At 32.5% G+C, this 18,931-nt stretch overlaps 1 protein-coding gene across 1 annotated transcript; it reads left to right on the forward strand.

The window, feature by feature from the left end:
• The first annotated feature begins 9,396 nt into the window (after nt 1-9,396).
• On the forward strand, nt 9,397-14,276 carry LOC111382268 (sulfate transporter 3.1-like). The gene is made up of 12 exons (XM_023006183.1): nt 9,397-9,868; nt 9,950-10,157; nt 10,485-10,656; nt 10,959-11,024; nt 11,244-11,357; nt 11,572-11,688; nt 11,844-11,970; nt 12,503-12,789; nt 13,196-13,386; nt 13,473-13,558; nt 13,638-13,714; nt 13,938-14,276. The coding sequence occupies exons 1-12, from the start codon at nt 9,529-9,531 to the stop codon at nt 14,109-14,111; spliced, it is 1,959 nt and encodes a 652-aa protein (XP_022861951.1). The 5' UTR covers nt 9,397-9,528; the 3' UTR covers nt 14,112-14,276.
• Nucleotides 14,277-18,931: the final 4,655 nt, after the last annotated feature.

The following is an 18,931-nucleotide window of genomic DNA, read 5'->3' on the forward strand; positions in this document are numbered from 1 at the left end:
ATTAAATTTTATTTTTCTCTCTTTTTTTTTTTCCAATCACGCTATCTTTCATAAAATAATATTACACATAAATAAAAAAATTTCCTCCTTTTTCAACCACTCATTATTCAAAAATATACTATTCCGCACATTTTAATTTGAAATAATGGGGTTCAAATAGGGCTTAACTTCATTGTGGTTCCACTCATTGGCTGAACTCTTGATTTGCAAAGACCAGAGCTCATTAATTTCTCTTACACTTCATATTTAAGACGATTAATTTGTCTCATATTATACAAAGACCCTTTTTAGCTCCATTCTCTAAAATTTTATTTTTCTTAACTTTGGAGAAAATAATTTTGTAAGTAAACCTAAATTTTTTTCTTTATTTTTTAACCATACATGCATTATTAAAAAAAAAAAAAATCAATATTATAAAAGTCATTTTAACCAAAAATAGGAATCAAACATAACCTAGGTATGTTTTCTTAAAATTCTCGAATGTCCTCTTAAACTTAATTATTGAAAATAATCATGCTAGTGCACTTAAAGAGTAATATAACATAGACATGGACGTAAGCACATATATGCATGTGATGTGTTGGTTGAACCGACCAGGTGCATTTGTGGAGAAATGCTAATGGCACAAAATTCTTGACCTTATTATCATGCAATTAACAGTGTCCTCACGTTCTGCCTCCGTTTGGCCCCAGTTATTTTTCAGTAAATTATAATTTATTTTTCTCTATATATTACGCATAAATCCAAAAACTCTCTTTTTTAACTACGTATTCTTCAAAAAATTACTAATCCTCTCATTATAATATGGAATAATGGGGGCCAAACGACGGATAATTGAAGAGTCGTATATGCTCATATTTCTTGCTTTGTCGGTCGAATTATTAACAAAATGGAGATTCGAAAGACAAATTGAACTGTTCCACAACAGCAGTTCAGCTTAGAATATTGTTATATTATTATTGGTACATACTCTGTAGCCGTTGAATGGAAGATCCTCTTGGCCACATTTTTCACTTTTGCTAATGGGGTGGCTAACTTGTGGTGCTTTCGAAAAGCTTAGAAGCCCCATTCCATTAGGTCAAACCAATAATTCAAGTAGAGTCAATTGCGTCCATATTTTGTCTTAATGATAACACTGTTTCCCGTGGATAAAATGTTTATTGCTGTTTCATATTTATCATCGAAAAAAGAATCCATTGCCAAAAGAGTTGCGTGTACAAATTGTCTAATCAAACTTTACTATACACCATTCACTACTTTCGGATCTTGTATGATTTGGATTTTTTGAGAATAACTTTTGTAAAAAGTAAATTTTTGGATAATCCGTGGTTAAAAAATTGGAAAAAATTATATATCGGCATAAAAATTTATTTAATTGAAAAAAATGTGATTAAAAAATGAGTGAAAAAATGAATTTTCAAAGAATCTCTAGCAAATAAGGTTTAATTACCTTATGTGCATATTTTTCAAATAATTCTATTAAATTGAGAGTAACTCTATACATTTGTTTACAATATCCATCAAATCATGAGGCAACAGCATTTGAAGATTGCCGTATATTAAGTATTAGTATTTTTTTTTTAATCTCAATAAGAGTAATATATAAAAACCTATATCTATCAAGGCATGAATATTGTCATATTTATTGACCATTGCATGTGAAAAGATCATCACTCACCTACACAATAAAAAGTTAAGGAAAAATAAAGATCATCAGTTGTGTATGATCAGGGGCGGACCTAGGACGAAAGTTCAGTGGGGGCGAAGCGAAAAAAAAAAAAAAAAAACCTTAGGGCCGTAATAAAAAAACCTTGGAAAAAAATTTGAAAACCTAAAAAAATTGGAGAAAAACTAAAAATGTAAAAATTGAGTGAGGGCGGCCGATTTCGCTAGGCTCAATGCTCAAGTAGGTCCACCCTGTGTATGATGAGCTTCGTTACACTAGCTGCTAAAAGCCCAACTGACCTAGAGCTCGACCAACTAGAGTTGGAGCATACAATAAACCACAATAGAAATGGACGAGAATGGAGGAGTTGAGCTATGGCTCATACCATTCTATTGGGCTCTAGAGTCGTAAAGGCTACAAGTAGAATGTCTAAACTCCACTTTAATAACTCACGTCAAGGAGGTCATAGTTGACCTCCGGCTAATGTTATGCAACCATTCGCGATAAGCAAATAAAGAAGTTGAGGTTTCAACTTTCACACATCGTCCTAATTGGACATGTGTAGCTAACCTCGAGCTATGAAGCATAGCTGACAAGCTCTATAGAGACGAAGCTCTCATTTGTCACCATCGAAGGCTAGAAGCTCTAGCACCTATATACTGAGACATGGAAATTACCTAAACTGTAAGTGTTATGTCCTGAGTCCAATCAACTTTGGACATAAATACTTTTGATATATAATTAGTGTAATTTAATGATAGATCTATTATTTAATTAATAGACAATTAAATTGAATAATAGAGTATGTAGATTCAAATCTTCGTAATTTGTTAATTACAAGGAGTTGTGATTATGAGATACAAATTACATATGATTGAATCTTAAATTGTCTGTGGTCATAAGTAATAACGAGATACGGATATCGTTATTACGGATAGATCATCACGTGTGGCATTTTTTACTTGTGAAGTCTCTGATCTCACAAGCTAAAGTGCGGTGACACTTAAATGAACACGTAGATGTTTTGTTATAGAATAAAACATTGGAGACCCGCAGAGAGATTCCACATGGATAAGTATCTGAGTGTCAGTGGTTAATCTCTAACGTTCGGTAGTGGGATTGATCCTTTTGACTTGAGGTCGTCATAGTAACTTATATGAGGACGGTCATGCTTTGACGGTGTTGGATGTTGCTCTGTCAAGGGCCCCTAATACGATATCGTTCGGGTATGTCAAGAATCGTATGAAGGTTGTGAATGACCAATTGAGGATTCGTCACACTTCAATAATAGGAGATTATGAACTGCGTTTCATTCAATTAAGTCGACAACAAAATTCTTGGCCAATGTGTACTCATAAGTTGAAAATGAGTTTTCGACTTATATTGATTTAATAGTGGAGTGAAAGATATGATCGATATTTCGAGATTGACACACTTCCATATCTCGTAATTGATCAGATCATATTGACGAAGGGATTATAATTTCATGGTAAACGAACGAATTTGGTTTTGTCATACCACATGACATTTTCCATTACATGTATTGCTCTAACACATTGTTAGATATCAATCTGGGACGACGAGTGTGAATTGATGATAAATTAAAAAGGTGTTTTAATTTATCAATTTTGATTAGATCAAAATAATATTTCATGTCGTTAGGTATCGTGATCGGAAACCTGATGGGTCACACACAAAAGAGAATTAGAAAATTACAATTTGTCAATTAATTAATTTAACAATCGTTGGATAAATTTATAGGCCCGAATTAATTAATTGGATTAATTAATTCACGAATCAAATTTAATTAAATGGATTAATTAAATATTGGACCGGACCAGGCCAGACCCGTTTGGGCTTATATAAATACATGGCTAGAGTTTTTCAATCCATACAGTTTTCTCATAATTTATTGCTAGCACAAGAGGAGAAAATCCTGGTAGTTGCAATCTGTTCTCCGTGTGGTAACCCGTTGGAGGCTGGACAATTGGATAACTGTGGGTGACAGATCAAGGTCATTGGAACGCAAGTAAAGCAAAGGAGTTTGCAGATGTAGAAAATGTATGATTTTTTCACAATTTTTATCTAAATACAAAGGCGATTTCTGGTGGAAATAAAAAATTGTTTTATTTCCGCTGTGCATGTTAAGTAGATTCTCAACATAAGCTACCGACATCTATCTCTAGTGCTACAAGAGGTAATGGACGAGAAGCTAACACATGCCATTGCGTGCAAAATGACATGCTCACTTGAAAGACAACCATCGCCCATGTCCATCAATCAAGATAGTTTAGAGCAACAAATCACTTCGGATAAAGATTAGTTAAGATAGTGCATGGCTCTATTGATGTGTCCATAAAGCTTGTTGGTAACTTGCTAAGTAATCAGGGTAGAGCTTAATAAGTGGCCTTGGATCAACTATAAAAGGGAAAAGTCAAAGATGAGCTCGGAGTCCGCACGGTGGCCGCACATTTTGCAGATTTTGAAGTATATATTCATAGTGGTTTATACAATAATGAAACATTTTTTTACCGACAACAAGCTTAAATGGATGATTATTCATATGAATACATCGAAATAGAAAATTCAATAGCATATATATTAAGTTGGATTGGATGTGACTGATTACGAATAAATAGGTTGTCTTCCTTATCTCAAGTATTTGTTCCATATATTTCGAAGATTCAACAATTAAATTTACATAGTAATTCAACTCAATGACCAGGAGAGAATGTCGACAACCCCCTTGTTAATCAAAATTGCTATTTTAGTTCGTTATCTATTGGACATTTGGACTTGCTCAATTATGTTGCTAGATTATAATTTATGCTAGTCATTTATTTGCTTAAACCCTGAGGGGTAGCTCAGTGATCAAGATTTGAGTTTGCTCTCCAATGGTCATCAGTTTGAGTTTCCTCAGGGCCACTGAGATAAGTATCCGACTATAAATTTTAGAATCCCATGGGATTAGTCGAAGCGCGCGTAGGCTAGTATAGACACCCATGGTCATAATAAAAAAAAAAAAAATTATTTGCTTGAATTTCACATAATTTTGGGCTTTTCTTAAAGACTGATAATTGATCCAATGTTTCTTACACCTTTTTCAAATTATATTATCTGATCACTATTGTATTGTGTTATTTATTCGTTCTTGCATTAATTTGAATTGCATTAATTTGAACAGTCATCATGGCATGCTTGAAAAGGGGGGTCAAATTAAGCTATTTAATTATTTGACAAGTGGAATTCACTTCACAAACATGAATTATTATCACTTTTTAAACCAAAATGTTTTCATTAATGGGTCTTGCCACATGACATGTTCTATCATTTCCCTTCATAAGATATAATGTTTGGCGAATTAGCAAAAAAGTGGGAGAATTTGACTTAATTATTTATAGAAGAACAAAGGGTCATGTCTTATTGACTTTTCTTGACAATAATACATGAAAGAAAGAAACCTAATACAATCGAAAATAGGAAATACACCTTTTATATATAGAGAGTAATTACATTTCACGTATTGTGTTCTACAAAGTTACGATTTACAAACTGCATTTCATATAATGGTTACAAAGAAGAGTTATGCTAAAATGACAAAGGAGTTTGACAAAATTGGATGACAAAGTTGGATTTACACAATCATTTCAAAAACAGATTTTTAAATCATTTGAAATAAGTGGCTTGGATTCCACCAACACACTTTGTAAAGTCACTTTTGTAACCCAACTTTGTTGAAGTAGAATTATTGTACAAAGAATACAGTCAGCTGAAAATTTTATATATATGTTACTATAAATAGTTGAGTATATAAAAATATCCTTAACTGAAATAATATTTAGAATGTATACATAATTTTATCGGTATAATTGCACATACTTTTTTCTTTCTTCAAGAAAGTTTCAAAGAAGAAAAGAATTTATAAATGTTTAATAAAATATATAATTTATTTTGAAAAATGAAAATGAAAAATTATTATGTAAAATGTGCAACGATAAGATTCAACTAAATGTCAATTTATGGAGGGATCAAAAATGAGGAAAAATCAAACACCTAGATGAAATTGAAATAATAATTGATCTTTTGAATAATAAAAATAATTAAAAGGTTGGTATGTAAAGTGTAACATAATACAATATATGTGGTGTGATTTGTTATTTCTAGTTGTGGATTTTGGGTCTATTTAACTATATTAGAAAAAAAAAATTAAATTTCTAAGCAAAAGTGAACAACCCTTATTATTATTATTATTATTATTATTATTATTATTATTATTATTATTATTATTATTATTATTATTATTATTATTATTATTATTATTATTATTTTTCGGTATATAGAGTTTTCAAAATTGTAGTTGATCCCTACGTCATACATGCCTCAAGTATTTTTTATTTCTTTTATTACTGTTTCTATGATCCTCATGTCGACATTGATTTGGTGTGGTATCATCGAGCCGACAAGTATTTTTATATGTTCATAATCATTTTCCACATGTATATGCACTCTCACGCTCAAAATTAAATCTTCTACTTGCCTTTTTCCTCTAATGTTGGAAAAATTGATAAGTATATTTTACACGTTTATTGATGCTTATAAACATGAATTATATTTGTAAATTTGAGTGCATTTCTACTTAATTTAGTGTAACTATTATTATTATTATAGGTAAAACCTGAATTTTGATGCATTTGGAGCAAAAATGATGGGTTTTAGCCTAATTAGAGTTGAATTGGAGAAATTGAAAACTAATCAAATTGCACAAGATTAATAAGAAGTATTAAGAAGCAATCGGATGAAAGTAGCAAGTTTCGAGAGTGAAATTCAACTTATCAAAAGTTTGGGAATGAAATTATAGTTAACATGGAAGCTTTTGAAAGTTTCGGGATCAATAATGAATATTAGGACGAAAAGGACCAAAATCGTTCAAAAATCATGAAGTATGGACCGAATTGAAATAAGATGAAATGTTTGGCGTTGACCACAATTTGCAAGTGGAATTTCTATATGGAGTTTCACAAGATTCTCATCATGATCTTCCATGAATTTCCATCGTCTCCAAAATCATGGAAATGAGGAATTGGATTAATTTTGTTTTCATGTTTTGAGTGTTTTTAGTGCACTGAAACACGAAGTTTCAAAAATATATTTTGAGTTTTATATTATAGATTTAGCCGTTGTTCAAATTCCAGTTCTCTAAAACTCATTTTTTTCTCAAAGTTCATTTTCAACTACACATTCTCTTATTAAAATAATATGACATATGGATTCTAATTTTTTTTTTAAGCACACATTCTCCAAAAAATTACTATTTTCAAAAATCTATTAATCCAAAAAAAAAAAAAAGGGCTTAAACAAGAGTTAATCTTTTTTTTTTAAATACATATTTAAAAATATCATACCAAAAAAGTTTTGAGTGTTTTATAAAAGTGAAAACAGTTTTAAAATAGTAAGTCAAAAGCTACCAAGCTTATGTGAAATGTTTCAAAATTTTTTGATACTGAAGAAGTGAACTTTTGATTGCAAATTCCTCAGCCATTGGTATATGTTACACCCTGCACCCTGCAAAAGTAATAATAAGATGGTATGTGTTACACCCTTAATACATTTGATTTCTTTTTATCTATGCCACATTATGTTACTAGAGCACTCTTGGTCAATTTATCGCCATTCGCTAAAAGTTAGAAGTTCGACATTTTCTAGTTGATTTCCATAATTTAGGAGAAAATTTCATCCATGTAATCAAGTTCTTCAATTATAGTTTCGAAATTATCATGAAGGGTATAAAATAAGATGAAATTTGCAGGGAAAAACAAATCTTCAAAGAGGCTTAGCCTATCTTTTTCATATACGGAAAGTAACAATAAGGTTGCTACTCATAGTGAAGATCCATGCGTATGTCACATAGGACGACTATTAATAGTCTCCACTATGAATGACATTACTCAATTTTTATTTATATTATTTACCATTTGTTATGAAGCGTTCTAAAGAAAGGGCAACCCTTATTAATGTAATTTGGGAAATGTATAATCATACAATTTTTAATTTTTACGTGATAGCCAGCTAAGCAAAGACAAAACAAGAGGTCGCTCAAGGTCGTTCTTGCTCTACCCACTTCCCTCCTCTAACTCTCTCCAAGGTGTTTGGCACCTCATCTAAAATGGGGGACTACTTCAAAATGGTTCTCCCAAGATGATAATACTAGCGCCACAAATGCTACTCTCAAGGTGAGGTGTGCATCCTCTTGCTGCAGTATATTTTTTAGGTGGTAGGCCTCTTCTATCAATGGCACATGTTGTAAATATTACATTGGTCTAAAGACATTCTGTACAAAGATACTCTGCATACCTTGCAATTTGATAACTTGTAGCACATACACCCGTCCAATATTTGAATAAAGCTACTTGCACAGACTCATTTGTGCAAATGAGTCTGTACAAATAGCACAACTACCAATATTTTACTACATTGGGATTGACATATTTTATGATTAGTGAGTCATCAAGATGAAATCACTTGTCAAACATCTAATAGACATCACTTCCTTTATTTTGATATAAAAGCTCACACATCTACCTCCCAAAGGTAAATTGACTCTAGCAATGCAACAATAAACACCATATGTACGCATTGCAAATCCACCATTCTCTCTTCAAGCCATGCATCAATATTTTCGTCCATTGTGTCTCTCATACTCAAATATACAAAACATATTTACCTTTTAACATGAGCGCCGGAGTGCCTGCAATCTTCTCGTCCCCGATGGAGCAACGGTCACTTACAAATACACATGTAACATACATGTGGAGGAAAGTGAAGTTGGAATTTATTGACCTCGCAGCATTGTCGAATTTATAAATCAACAATTTGCACTTGATTTAAGTCTGTACTGTGTTTACCTGAATCTAACTAATGGTATTACCTGTAACATTATAAAATTGATCTGTTGAAGGGTCAAAACTAATCTTGAATGGATTCATTTTAATGAAATATCAGAAGGGTAGGCACTGTTAGATATGGATTAATTAATAAAACTGTCTTAATCAAATCAAATTAGGGAATTCAATTTCATTTCATTATCTCATTAAAGATCCTAACTGACACCATAATCACGATTAATTTAATTAGAAAGCTAAAAGAAGTATCTGGTTATTGCCCGGCAAATGGGATATTCCAAATATGTAAAATCAACATAAAATCATTCCAAACTTTTTGTTTTTTCAAATTCATTTTTAACGAAACATCTCATGAAAACCGCACATTTTTTTAATCCATTTTTCAATTATACATTTCATCAAAACTTTTATCAAAATTTACTAAAAAATTACTTTTTAACTTAATCAAACAAGACTTAGCTTCTGTTCATCTCCATTTAAAATCAAACTATTTAATTCTTATACTTATTTTCAATCATACACTCACATAATAAAATATTTAACTTGTAAATTTAAAACTTTTTTGATTTTTAATCTCACATTTTTCAAATAATCACTATTCAAAATATTATTTTTCCTAAATAATGATCATTTCTCCTCATCTACGCACCGACCATGAAAAGGTGTATTTCGGGCAGATACATTAATTTGACATAGCAATGTGTTTACACGTGTATTGTGTGTAATATTTTTCGTTTAGTTATGTATACTGTGTGCAATGTTTATGGGTCCTTCTGCGCACTAGAAAAGATACATTCATTTCCCTCCACTATAAATCCTCCCAATGATACCATCATAACCTCAGCATTGAAGCCTCTACTACCAATATTTCTAATTCTAGTCCCACGCCAAATCCCTCACCTAGGTACATATAAATTAAGACTTACCTATTTTAGCAGCACTTAGTTTTGAGGCTAGCTAAAAATGGGCAACCCCGAGTATGTCTATTCATCGACAAATAATGTTGATAGTAAGCATCGAGTGGAAATCCCACCACTGCAACCTTTCGTGAAGTCATTGAAAAACATGCTAAAAGAGACATTCTTCCCTGATGATCCACTCCGGCAATTCAAGAACCAGCCACCAAGGAGGAAGTTCATATTAGGCCTCCAGTATCTCTTCCCCATACTCGAGTGGGGCCCACGATACAGTTTCAAGTTTTTCAAGTCTGATCTTATTGCTGGGATTACCATAGCCAGCCTTGCAATTCCTCAGGGCATAAGTTATGCAAAGCTTGCAAACTTGCCACCAATTCTTGGCCTATGTAAGTGATTCTACTATGCTAAAAACACAGGTGTATATATTTAATATGGGTATAAATTAAGATTGGTTTTTTATGCATCAGATTCTAGCTTTGTTCCTCCATTAATATATGCAATAATGGGAAGCTCAAGGGATTTAGCAGTGGGGACTGTTGCTGTTGGATCACTGCTCATAGGCTCTATGTTGAGTAATGAAGTTAATGCAAATGAGAACCCAAAACTCTATCTTCATCTTGCTTTCACAGCAACATTCTTTGCCGGACTTCTTCAAGCAGCTTTGGGCATTTTCAGGTTCGAATTAATTAATTTTTTAACCACAAATTCTCCTGAAAATCATTATTTAAAATATTGGTTTTCCACCACCAAATAGGAGCTTAGTCTTAAACATGCTACCTGAATACACGTCATATATATTCTTATTGTTTTTCCAAAGCCATTAATTATGGCTGACGAGAATTTAGTAGCTTTAAACCTTCTGCTAAAACTGCATAGCCTCTAAGGCATGTTCAGCTGATCACTGAACCTCACAACTCGTTCAAGGCAACTTTTTCTATATTTTGATTGATTAAATTGGGTTAGTTCTTAAGATTGATGTCCCATATGGATAAATATTTGCAGGTTAGGGCTCATAGTGGATTTTCTATCGCATGCTACGATAGTAGGGTTCATGGGAGGAGCAGCCACGGTGGTGTGCCTCCAACAGCTAAAAGGGATACTTGGCCTCGACCATTTCACTCATGCCACCGATGTTGTCTCCGTCATGCGCTCAGTTTTCACCCAAACTCATCAGGTCTCTTTCATCAAAAATGAAATAAAGAATACAAGTTATCGAGTTACGAGAAACTATAGAAGTTGTAGCAATGAAAATATTGTCATTTTTTCGTCACGTAAAATTTTAATATCTTACAAAATATATTGAAGCTGCGCTTCTGAGATTCGGTTTAAAGAAAAATAGAAACCTACTTTTGGATATTCTATGATTCCTTTTTATTCTATTAAACTCTAATACTACGCGGTTTTTTTTTTTTTTACAAATTCAATACATAAATAAGAAAAATATGGAAGTCTTCTGACGTTGAATATTCTTTGCAGTGGAGATGGGAAAGTGCAGTGTTGGGATGTTGCTTCCTTTTCTACCTGCTGCTTGCTAGATACTTCGTAAGTATAATCATGAATTCCAATGGAACACATTTGCCTTTTCCAAAATAAAAATATTATTTAATAATAAATATTCTAATTCATAACTCTTTTTTATACAAAATAGAATTTTATTGTTGTGCTTATATCACAAATTAATATCTTCAACAATTGATAGTAAAGATACTTAAGAATAACCATAATTTAGTAATAATACATTAATGAATCATTGATATGCAGAGTAAAAAGAAGCCAAAGCTCTTTTGGATATCAGCAATGGCTCCATTAACCTCTGTTGTCTTGGGAAGTCTTCTCGTTTATCTCACTCACGCTGAAAGACATGGTGTCGAAGCGGTAAGCCTTTCAATCTTTTAAGTAAGTACTCGTGGAGGAGAGAAGTCGATCAATATTAACACAATCAGTTGTTGTTGGAAGTAACAATGGTTCAAACATAGTAATGAATAAGGGTTAACTCATTCCATCTATGACAAATTTATCGAGAATAAGATTTAATTTTTTGTAATAAGCATTGATTATAAACGGTAATTGGAATTAAATATGTTTGCAGATAGGGTACTTGAAGAAAGGGATAAACCCACCTTCAATAATGGATCTGCAATTTGGATCCCAATATCTAACCACAACCATCAAAACAGGCATAGTCACTGGTATTATTGGTCTTGCTGTAAGTCCTTTTCTGTTTTGCTGCCAACTTTATCATTATTGAATTGGACCACACTATGCCCTTTGCTTGCTTTTTTAAGTTTCGAATATTTATAACTTTTATCAATTGGTCATTAAATTGTAACAAACGAAAGATGGGTGATGTGTATGTGACAGGAAGGGATTGCAGTGGGCAGAAGCTTTGCAATGTACAAGAATTACCAAATAGATGGGAACAAAGAGATGATTGCTTTTGGGATGATGAATATTGTTGGTTCTTGCACTTCATGTTACCTCACCGCAGGTAAGGACCTCATTCTTTTTCACTTCTATTAGTAGTCATGAGATTCGACCCCAGTTCATTTAGGAGATAATCCCTAGTTCTAAAATTTCTAGACGTAAACTTAAATAAATGGTTTATAAATTCAGTCAAAGTTAAACATTAATTTCAATAATAAGTACATAACTACTACACATTTAACTCATGTTTGGTGTATTTAAAAATAAGATATTTTGATAAAGGTTAATCAAATATCTGGTTAAAAACCGAATTTACCCATAAATGTTGATTTGATCCCCTTTTATGTCCCCAAGTTGTTGTTGAATGTGGTCGATATTAGGCTTATATATTTATACATCTACAATGGGTATTTTATATTCTTAAACTCTAAAATTTCGAAAAAGGAAAGAAGAATGAATGAATAAATTCTAAAACATATGATCTTTCTTGTTAGTCAAAAATGGAAACAAGTAACTCAAACTTTATTGTAAATAAATAAGAAAAGAAGTATGATATCTAAGGTTCCAAATTTATAAATGCTTCTTTGCATTTTCAGGGCCATTTTCTCGATCGGCAGTGAACTTCAATGCAGGCTGTAAAACAGCAATTTCTAACATAGTGATGGCATTTGCAGTGATGATCACATTATTGTTCTTGACTCCATTGTTCCATTACACTCCACTTGTGGTCCTTTCTTCAATTATAATTGCTGCAATGCTTGGCCTTATAGACTATGAAGCTGCAATTCATCTTTGGCACATTGACAAATTCGACTTCGTAGTGTGCATAAGTGCGTATGTTGGTGTTGTCTTCGGCAACATTGAAATAGGCTTACTCATGGCTGTAAGCACCTTCTCTTCATCTCAATCCATTTTTCGAGCAAAGCACAGTCCTCCTTTTATTAAAATTTGAGGTTTCTTCTTAAAAGGTCAATCTTATTAAGATAAGTAGTACAAACCTTATATGTTAGTCCATATTTCGGTAATTTTCTTATGTGGAATTTGTCACTTATTATGTCTCCAAGATGGTGACTCGTTTAAGCAGACAAATTTTGAAATCCGTGTGCTCGTTTTTTAGTTTTAGTCGAATCAAATTGCTCGTTCAAACTTAATAGAATGTTTATATTTTGGTAATTATTTGACTAGAAATTTATCCCTCTGTACATTTAACTGTGTTGAGATATTCATTAACTAGGGTCCTGACCAATTTGACACCGTAATCACTAACTAATTGTACTTTTCCATTGTAGGTTGGATTGTCTGTGCTTAGGGTATTATTATTTGTTGCAAGGCCAAGGACAATAGTTCTTGGTAACATTCCAAATTCCAAGATTTACAGAAATGTTGATCAATATCCCAATGCCAATAATGTTCCCGGAGTTCTCATACTTGAGATCGATGCTCCTATCTACTTTGCCAATGCAAGCTACTTAAGAGAGAGGTAGAAATTTTAATTATATCACATCAAACACATATGCCTTGTACAAAAAGATTGTTTCTTTTGACGATTGTTTTATCTTTTTCCAGAATTTCGAGATGGATCAATGATGAGGAAGACAAGTTAAAATCTTCAGGAGAAGCCAGCTTACAATATGTTATACTTGACATGAGTGGTAAGTGAAGAACTTGAAAAATATAACTTCATTTAATCTCTTAGAAGAGAATGTTATTGAGTTTCACTTGGATTGGCAGCCGTTGGAAACATTGATACAAGTGGGATTAGCATGCTTGATGAGGTTGAAAAGATTACTGAGCGAAGAGGGCTCAAGGTTCGTCTATCTTCATTAAACCATCTAAAAGTTGAAATTAAACGGACCCTTCTTTGTTTGTCTGATTCGAGGGGAAAAGGCCCATTGGGTTCTTAAGAATCGGAGTCTTTTTTTCGTCTAAATGACAAACTTCTTGTTTTTTATTTTTGTTTATTGGTACTTTTAACACAAGCAAGATTGGAATATGGAACTAACAACGTAACTATCTTATTGCTGTGATTAGCTTGTATTGGCCAATCCTGGAGCCGAGGTGATGAAGAAGATGAACAAGTCGAAATTCCTAGAGAAAATAGGGCAGGAATGGATCTTTCTAACAGTGGGAGAAGCTGTTGGGACATGCAATTACATGCTCCATACTTTCAAACCTAAACTGGCTGCTGATGAATCCAATGTATGAGCAAATAGCCCAAGTTAATGGAAAATTGTATGAAATATATCAGTTTATCTTAGTTAGAATGTGTGACTAACTTGAGGCAAAACGAGTCCATGACTAAAGCACTGTTGGGAGGCCATTTTATCCCTCCTAAATAATGTCATTTCATAGACTGTATTATTGTTTATGTATTCAAAGCTTCTAAAATGCGGAAAAAAAAAATCAAATCAAATAAAAACAAAAATTTTAAAAAATAAAAAAGAATGGTTCAGAAGACTACGACATTTGTAACTGTTCTTTGACTTGGGAGTAATCGATGTATCCCTGATTCTTCCTTCAACCAATTGTGATGAGCTAAGCTGGGTCTCCGACTAATTCTGAAAGCTGCAAGCAGGGCTCGAAAATTTTGAGGCCCTAGCCGACTCATCATTATGAGACCTTTGAACGTAAATTTTTTACAAACGTAAAAATACTTTAAATGTTTAAATAAATAATATATTTATATTTTAGAAGAAGATTGGGTACAATCTATAAGATAGAATTGCAAAAAATAAAATAAAATAAAACTTCCGACAACTCTAGAGATAAGATTAACAAAATATTTAGCGAAATTATCCCGTTTGTGGAAAAAAAATTGTCATGTAAGTAGTTATCTTCAAAATTATAGATTAATGAAGTGCAATTTAGAAATCATGAAATAGTTTTTAAGAACCATATCTTGAAATCCTTTGAATATTGTAAGGACGAATCGTAAAGAGAAAAATAATTTTCAGTTATAAAAAGTACAAAATTTAGTGACTAGATTGCAAAATAGTGAGAAGTATATAATTTTTAGTTGATAATGTGATGACTTATGATTATTAGTGATTAAAAATGTAACTAGATTCTTATGATTTTGATTCAAAAACCTTTTAATAAATTCGAGATTTTGATGGATTGAAGTGAAAATAAGTTTTGATATCAATAGTGTATTTGTGCCAAATGTGTATTTATTGGAATATCAAAATTTTCCTATCAACATTTGACTCATTCCGAAACTCATGATAAATGACACATTATGGACTCGAGAAAATGTTAATTTGAATAAAGTAAATTCAAGTTATAACTCATTAAAATAACTACTTTATATGTAATATTAGTTTTTAAATTAAATCAAATTACCCTAACGACATAGAGCTCGTTTGGTAGCTCAAAATTAATCATGCTTATTAAACTTGAGAAATATTAATTTGAATAAGATTGTACTAAGTTAAAATCAACAAAAAATATTGTAGTTAAATTAATTTTTATGTCTATCTTTTAAATTTAATTGGACTTCTTAAGTGAATTGTTTTCCATTTTTGAGGCCCAAATGATTTGAGGCTCTAGGCGATTGCCTTGTTAGCTCCGGCCCTGTGCAAGAATGGGTGAGGCTTTGTCCCCCGTTGGTCCTCTGATGCGAAAATTAGAACACTTCTTATAATAAAATTCTAGAGATATTTAACAAGAGAATAAGTATGAAAAGCTCTCAAGAAATGTGAAGCGTGTTACCTTGAATGCATCATGTGACTTTTAGATAGGCAAATACCTCGGATTCTTACCGGTAATCCTTGCATGTAGATGAATCACCTGTAGGAAGATTTGAGAGCCATATTCAATCACGTGGCGGAATATGATTGGTTCTCTTTTAAGCAAGAGATAAGTGACACTTGTTCCTAGTTTAGGAGTCGTCAATGTTGGGCGCGGGAACTCCAATAACACACGTTTATTCCAAACCGGATTATAAAGAACGAGATTTAATAACAATATTGAAATATACTAGATCACACCACGAAAACACAAAATTGAATTTGTAAAGAAAAAACACAAAGGGTAACCACAGAGGAACAATGTTTATTAATTCAACAGTATGGAGAATACAAGACAGACTAGCAATACTGTTTTTATGTTATTCTCTCTAAAAACTGATCAGATGAGCCTCGTATTTATAGGCTAACTCTAGAAGAATCCTAAAAGGCAAGAACATATTTTACAATTAGAATATCCAATTTCAATAGGATTTTGTTTCCTTATTCAACTTAGTTTTCTTAAACCCTAGGTTAATATTTTCCTAGTTCAAGTTGAATACGTCTCTTCAAAAGTCTCATATTTGAGTTATACTCCTAACATTCAAAAAGGGAGCACGTGGTGTGATGTGGCAAATACATTCTTAAGTAACGATGTAATGTAGACCTACCAAGAGAATGGGACCATGTCAAGCCATTCTCTTGAGGGTTAGATCCTCTCTCTATCGACCAAGGACTCTCTCAATTGCCTTGGTCGGGAGAGAGAGAGTAGGGGGCCTTCCCCTCTCTTGCAAGGGGCAGGGGGCTCCTTACCAAGAGAAGGGGAATGTTATATGCTCCCCTTCTTTCTTATGAGAGTGAATGTATTTGGTTATAGGCTACTAAGTTGGGTAGGGAAGACAAAAATTCGTTCAATTTGATACCCTCAAGGGCCCATCCCATTTGAGATAGGGATTACCCTCTAACCAGGTATACTGGGCGGGAGTCTATGCCCCAAAGTGGGTACGAAAAACATAATCCACGTCACACTACCCGCCCCGTTTAAAGTTAACTTGAATTTTATGTTTTTTATCAAACAAAAATAAAAAATTTATCATTATTTTTAAAGAAAATATAAGTTGTTCTTAACAAATTAAGGAACAAAAAGGTAATAAATTTACTAAGTAAAGACATAAAAAAATGGATGTAAAAAATAAAATAAATAAATAACAAAAAACAAAAAATAAATGGGACAATAAATGGGGTAGGAGTCCTGCCTCGCCCCACCCGAACCCTCCCCATCCTACTTTAATTGTGTGTGGTGATGGAGCAAAGTGATAAAAAGACACAATAGGACAGGGGTGGAAATGCCTGACTTGTCCCATATGTGCCCTGTTGCCATCTCTAAAGTTGGGCCTTTGTCTGACAAGATTGGCCATACTTGCTCGTTAATGTCGCGGGCATATTACTCTTATCAAGGAGTTCTATCAATTAAAGTTGGTTCAGAAATTGCCTATTATCATATTTTATTACACCTTATTGTAGTTTTCTCTCCACTACCCTTCAAAATTCCATAGAATTTGTAAGGCATTGCCATTTAAACTTCATATACCGCTACACTTTAATGTTATCACAATTACTTTTCTAATTGGCAAACTGCTGATAAAAATTTTAACCGCAACAAGTCTTCAAAGCTCATTTAGAAAAGAACTATGATTTTAAGATCTTTGACTTCAATCTCCATCTTGCCTAAACTTTATTTCTTCTCTTGTTAATATCATTTTCTTGAATCACTAATTAGATGTTGGGAATCTACTTATCATGCGCGACGAAAGATAAAATAAATTTCAATTCCCACCAAGGATCTTTTTGTATTTAGATAAAAATTGTAATAGAAATTATACATTTTACAAGATCTGTAAACTCCTTTGTTATTCTTTCGTTCCAACGATTTTGATTCGTCACCCACAACTGTCCAATTATCCAACCTCCAATGAAAATCCATATAGAGAACAAGATTGTGAAAACTATAGTTTTTCTCCTCTTGTGCTAATAAGAATGAATTTTTTTCTACAAATTGATAACTCTAATAACTTATTTATATAAGTCCAAACGAACTTAACCCATCTCCTAATCCGGTCCAATACTTAATTAACTCTTTTAATTAAATTCGGTCCATGAATTAATTAATCCAATTAATTAATTCGGGCTAATAAATAAGTAACCAGATTAATTATTTTATCCAACACTTGTTAAATTAATTAATTTAGTAAAACACAATATTTCAGTTCTCATTTTGTGTGTGATCCATCAGATTCTCGATCACAATGCCTAACGATGTGAATTATTATTTTGATCTAATCAAAATAGATAAATTAAAATATCATTTTAATTTATCACCAATTCACGTTCGTCGTCCCAATTTGACATCCAGCAATGTGTCATGACAATACATGTGATGAAAATGTCACGTGGTATGACAAAATCAAACTCATTCGTTTACCGTGAAACTATAATCCCTTCGTCAATATGATCCAATTAATTACGAGATATGGAAGTGTGTCAATCTCAATTATCGATCATATCTTTCATTGCACTATTAAGTCATTATAAGTCGAAAACTCATTTTCGATCTCTGAGCATACATTGGCCAATAATTTCGTTATCCACTTAATTAAATGAAATATGGATCATAATCTCTTACTATCTAAGAGTGACGAATCCTCTATTGATTATTCACGACCTTTATACAATTCTTGACATACCCAAACGATGCCGTATTAGCGGCCCTTGACAAAGAATAATCAACACTGTCAAATTATGACTGTCCTCATACAAGGCACCATGATAATCTCAAGTCGAATGATCAATTCCACTACCAAACGTTAGAAATTAATAACTGATACTCAGATAATTGTTCATGTGGAATCTCTCGACAGGTCTCCAATGTTTTGTTCTATAATAAAACATCCACGTGTTCATTTAAGTGTTACTACACTTTAATTTGTGAGATCAACTACTTACTTCACAAGTAAGAAATCACACGTGATAGTCTATTCGTAATAATGATATCCGTATCTCATTATTACTTATGATCACTGATTATTTAAGAATCAGCCCCTGTTTGGTACTCATTTTTGGAGCCAAAAATGCATTTTTTCCGTCACATCAGCACACAATTTTTGACTTCTACACTCTAATGGGGGACTCGCGATTTGATGTTTAAAATGCATTTTCATCTAAAAAATGTGCACCAAACGGACTCTGATATGTAATTTGTATCTCACAATCACAACTCCTTGTTATTAACAAATTATCAAG

Source organism: Olea europaea, unplaced genomic scaffold (assembly GCF_002742605.1).
Source record: "Olea europaea var. sylvestris unplaced genomic scaffold, O_europaea_v1 scaffold2457, whole genome shotgun sequence".
Taxonomy (NCBI): domain Eukaryota; kingdom Viridiplantae; phylum Streptophyta; class Magnoliopsida; order Lamiales; family Oleaceae; genus Olea; species Olea europaea.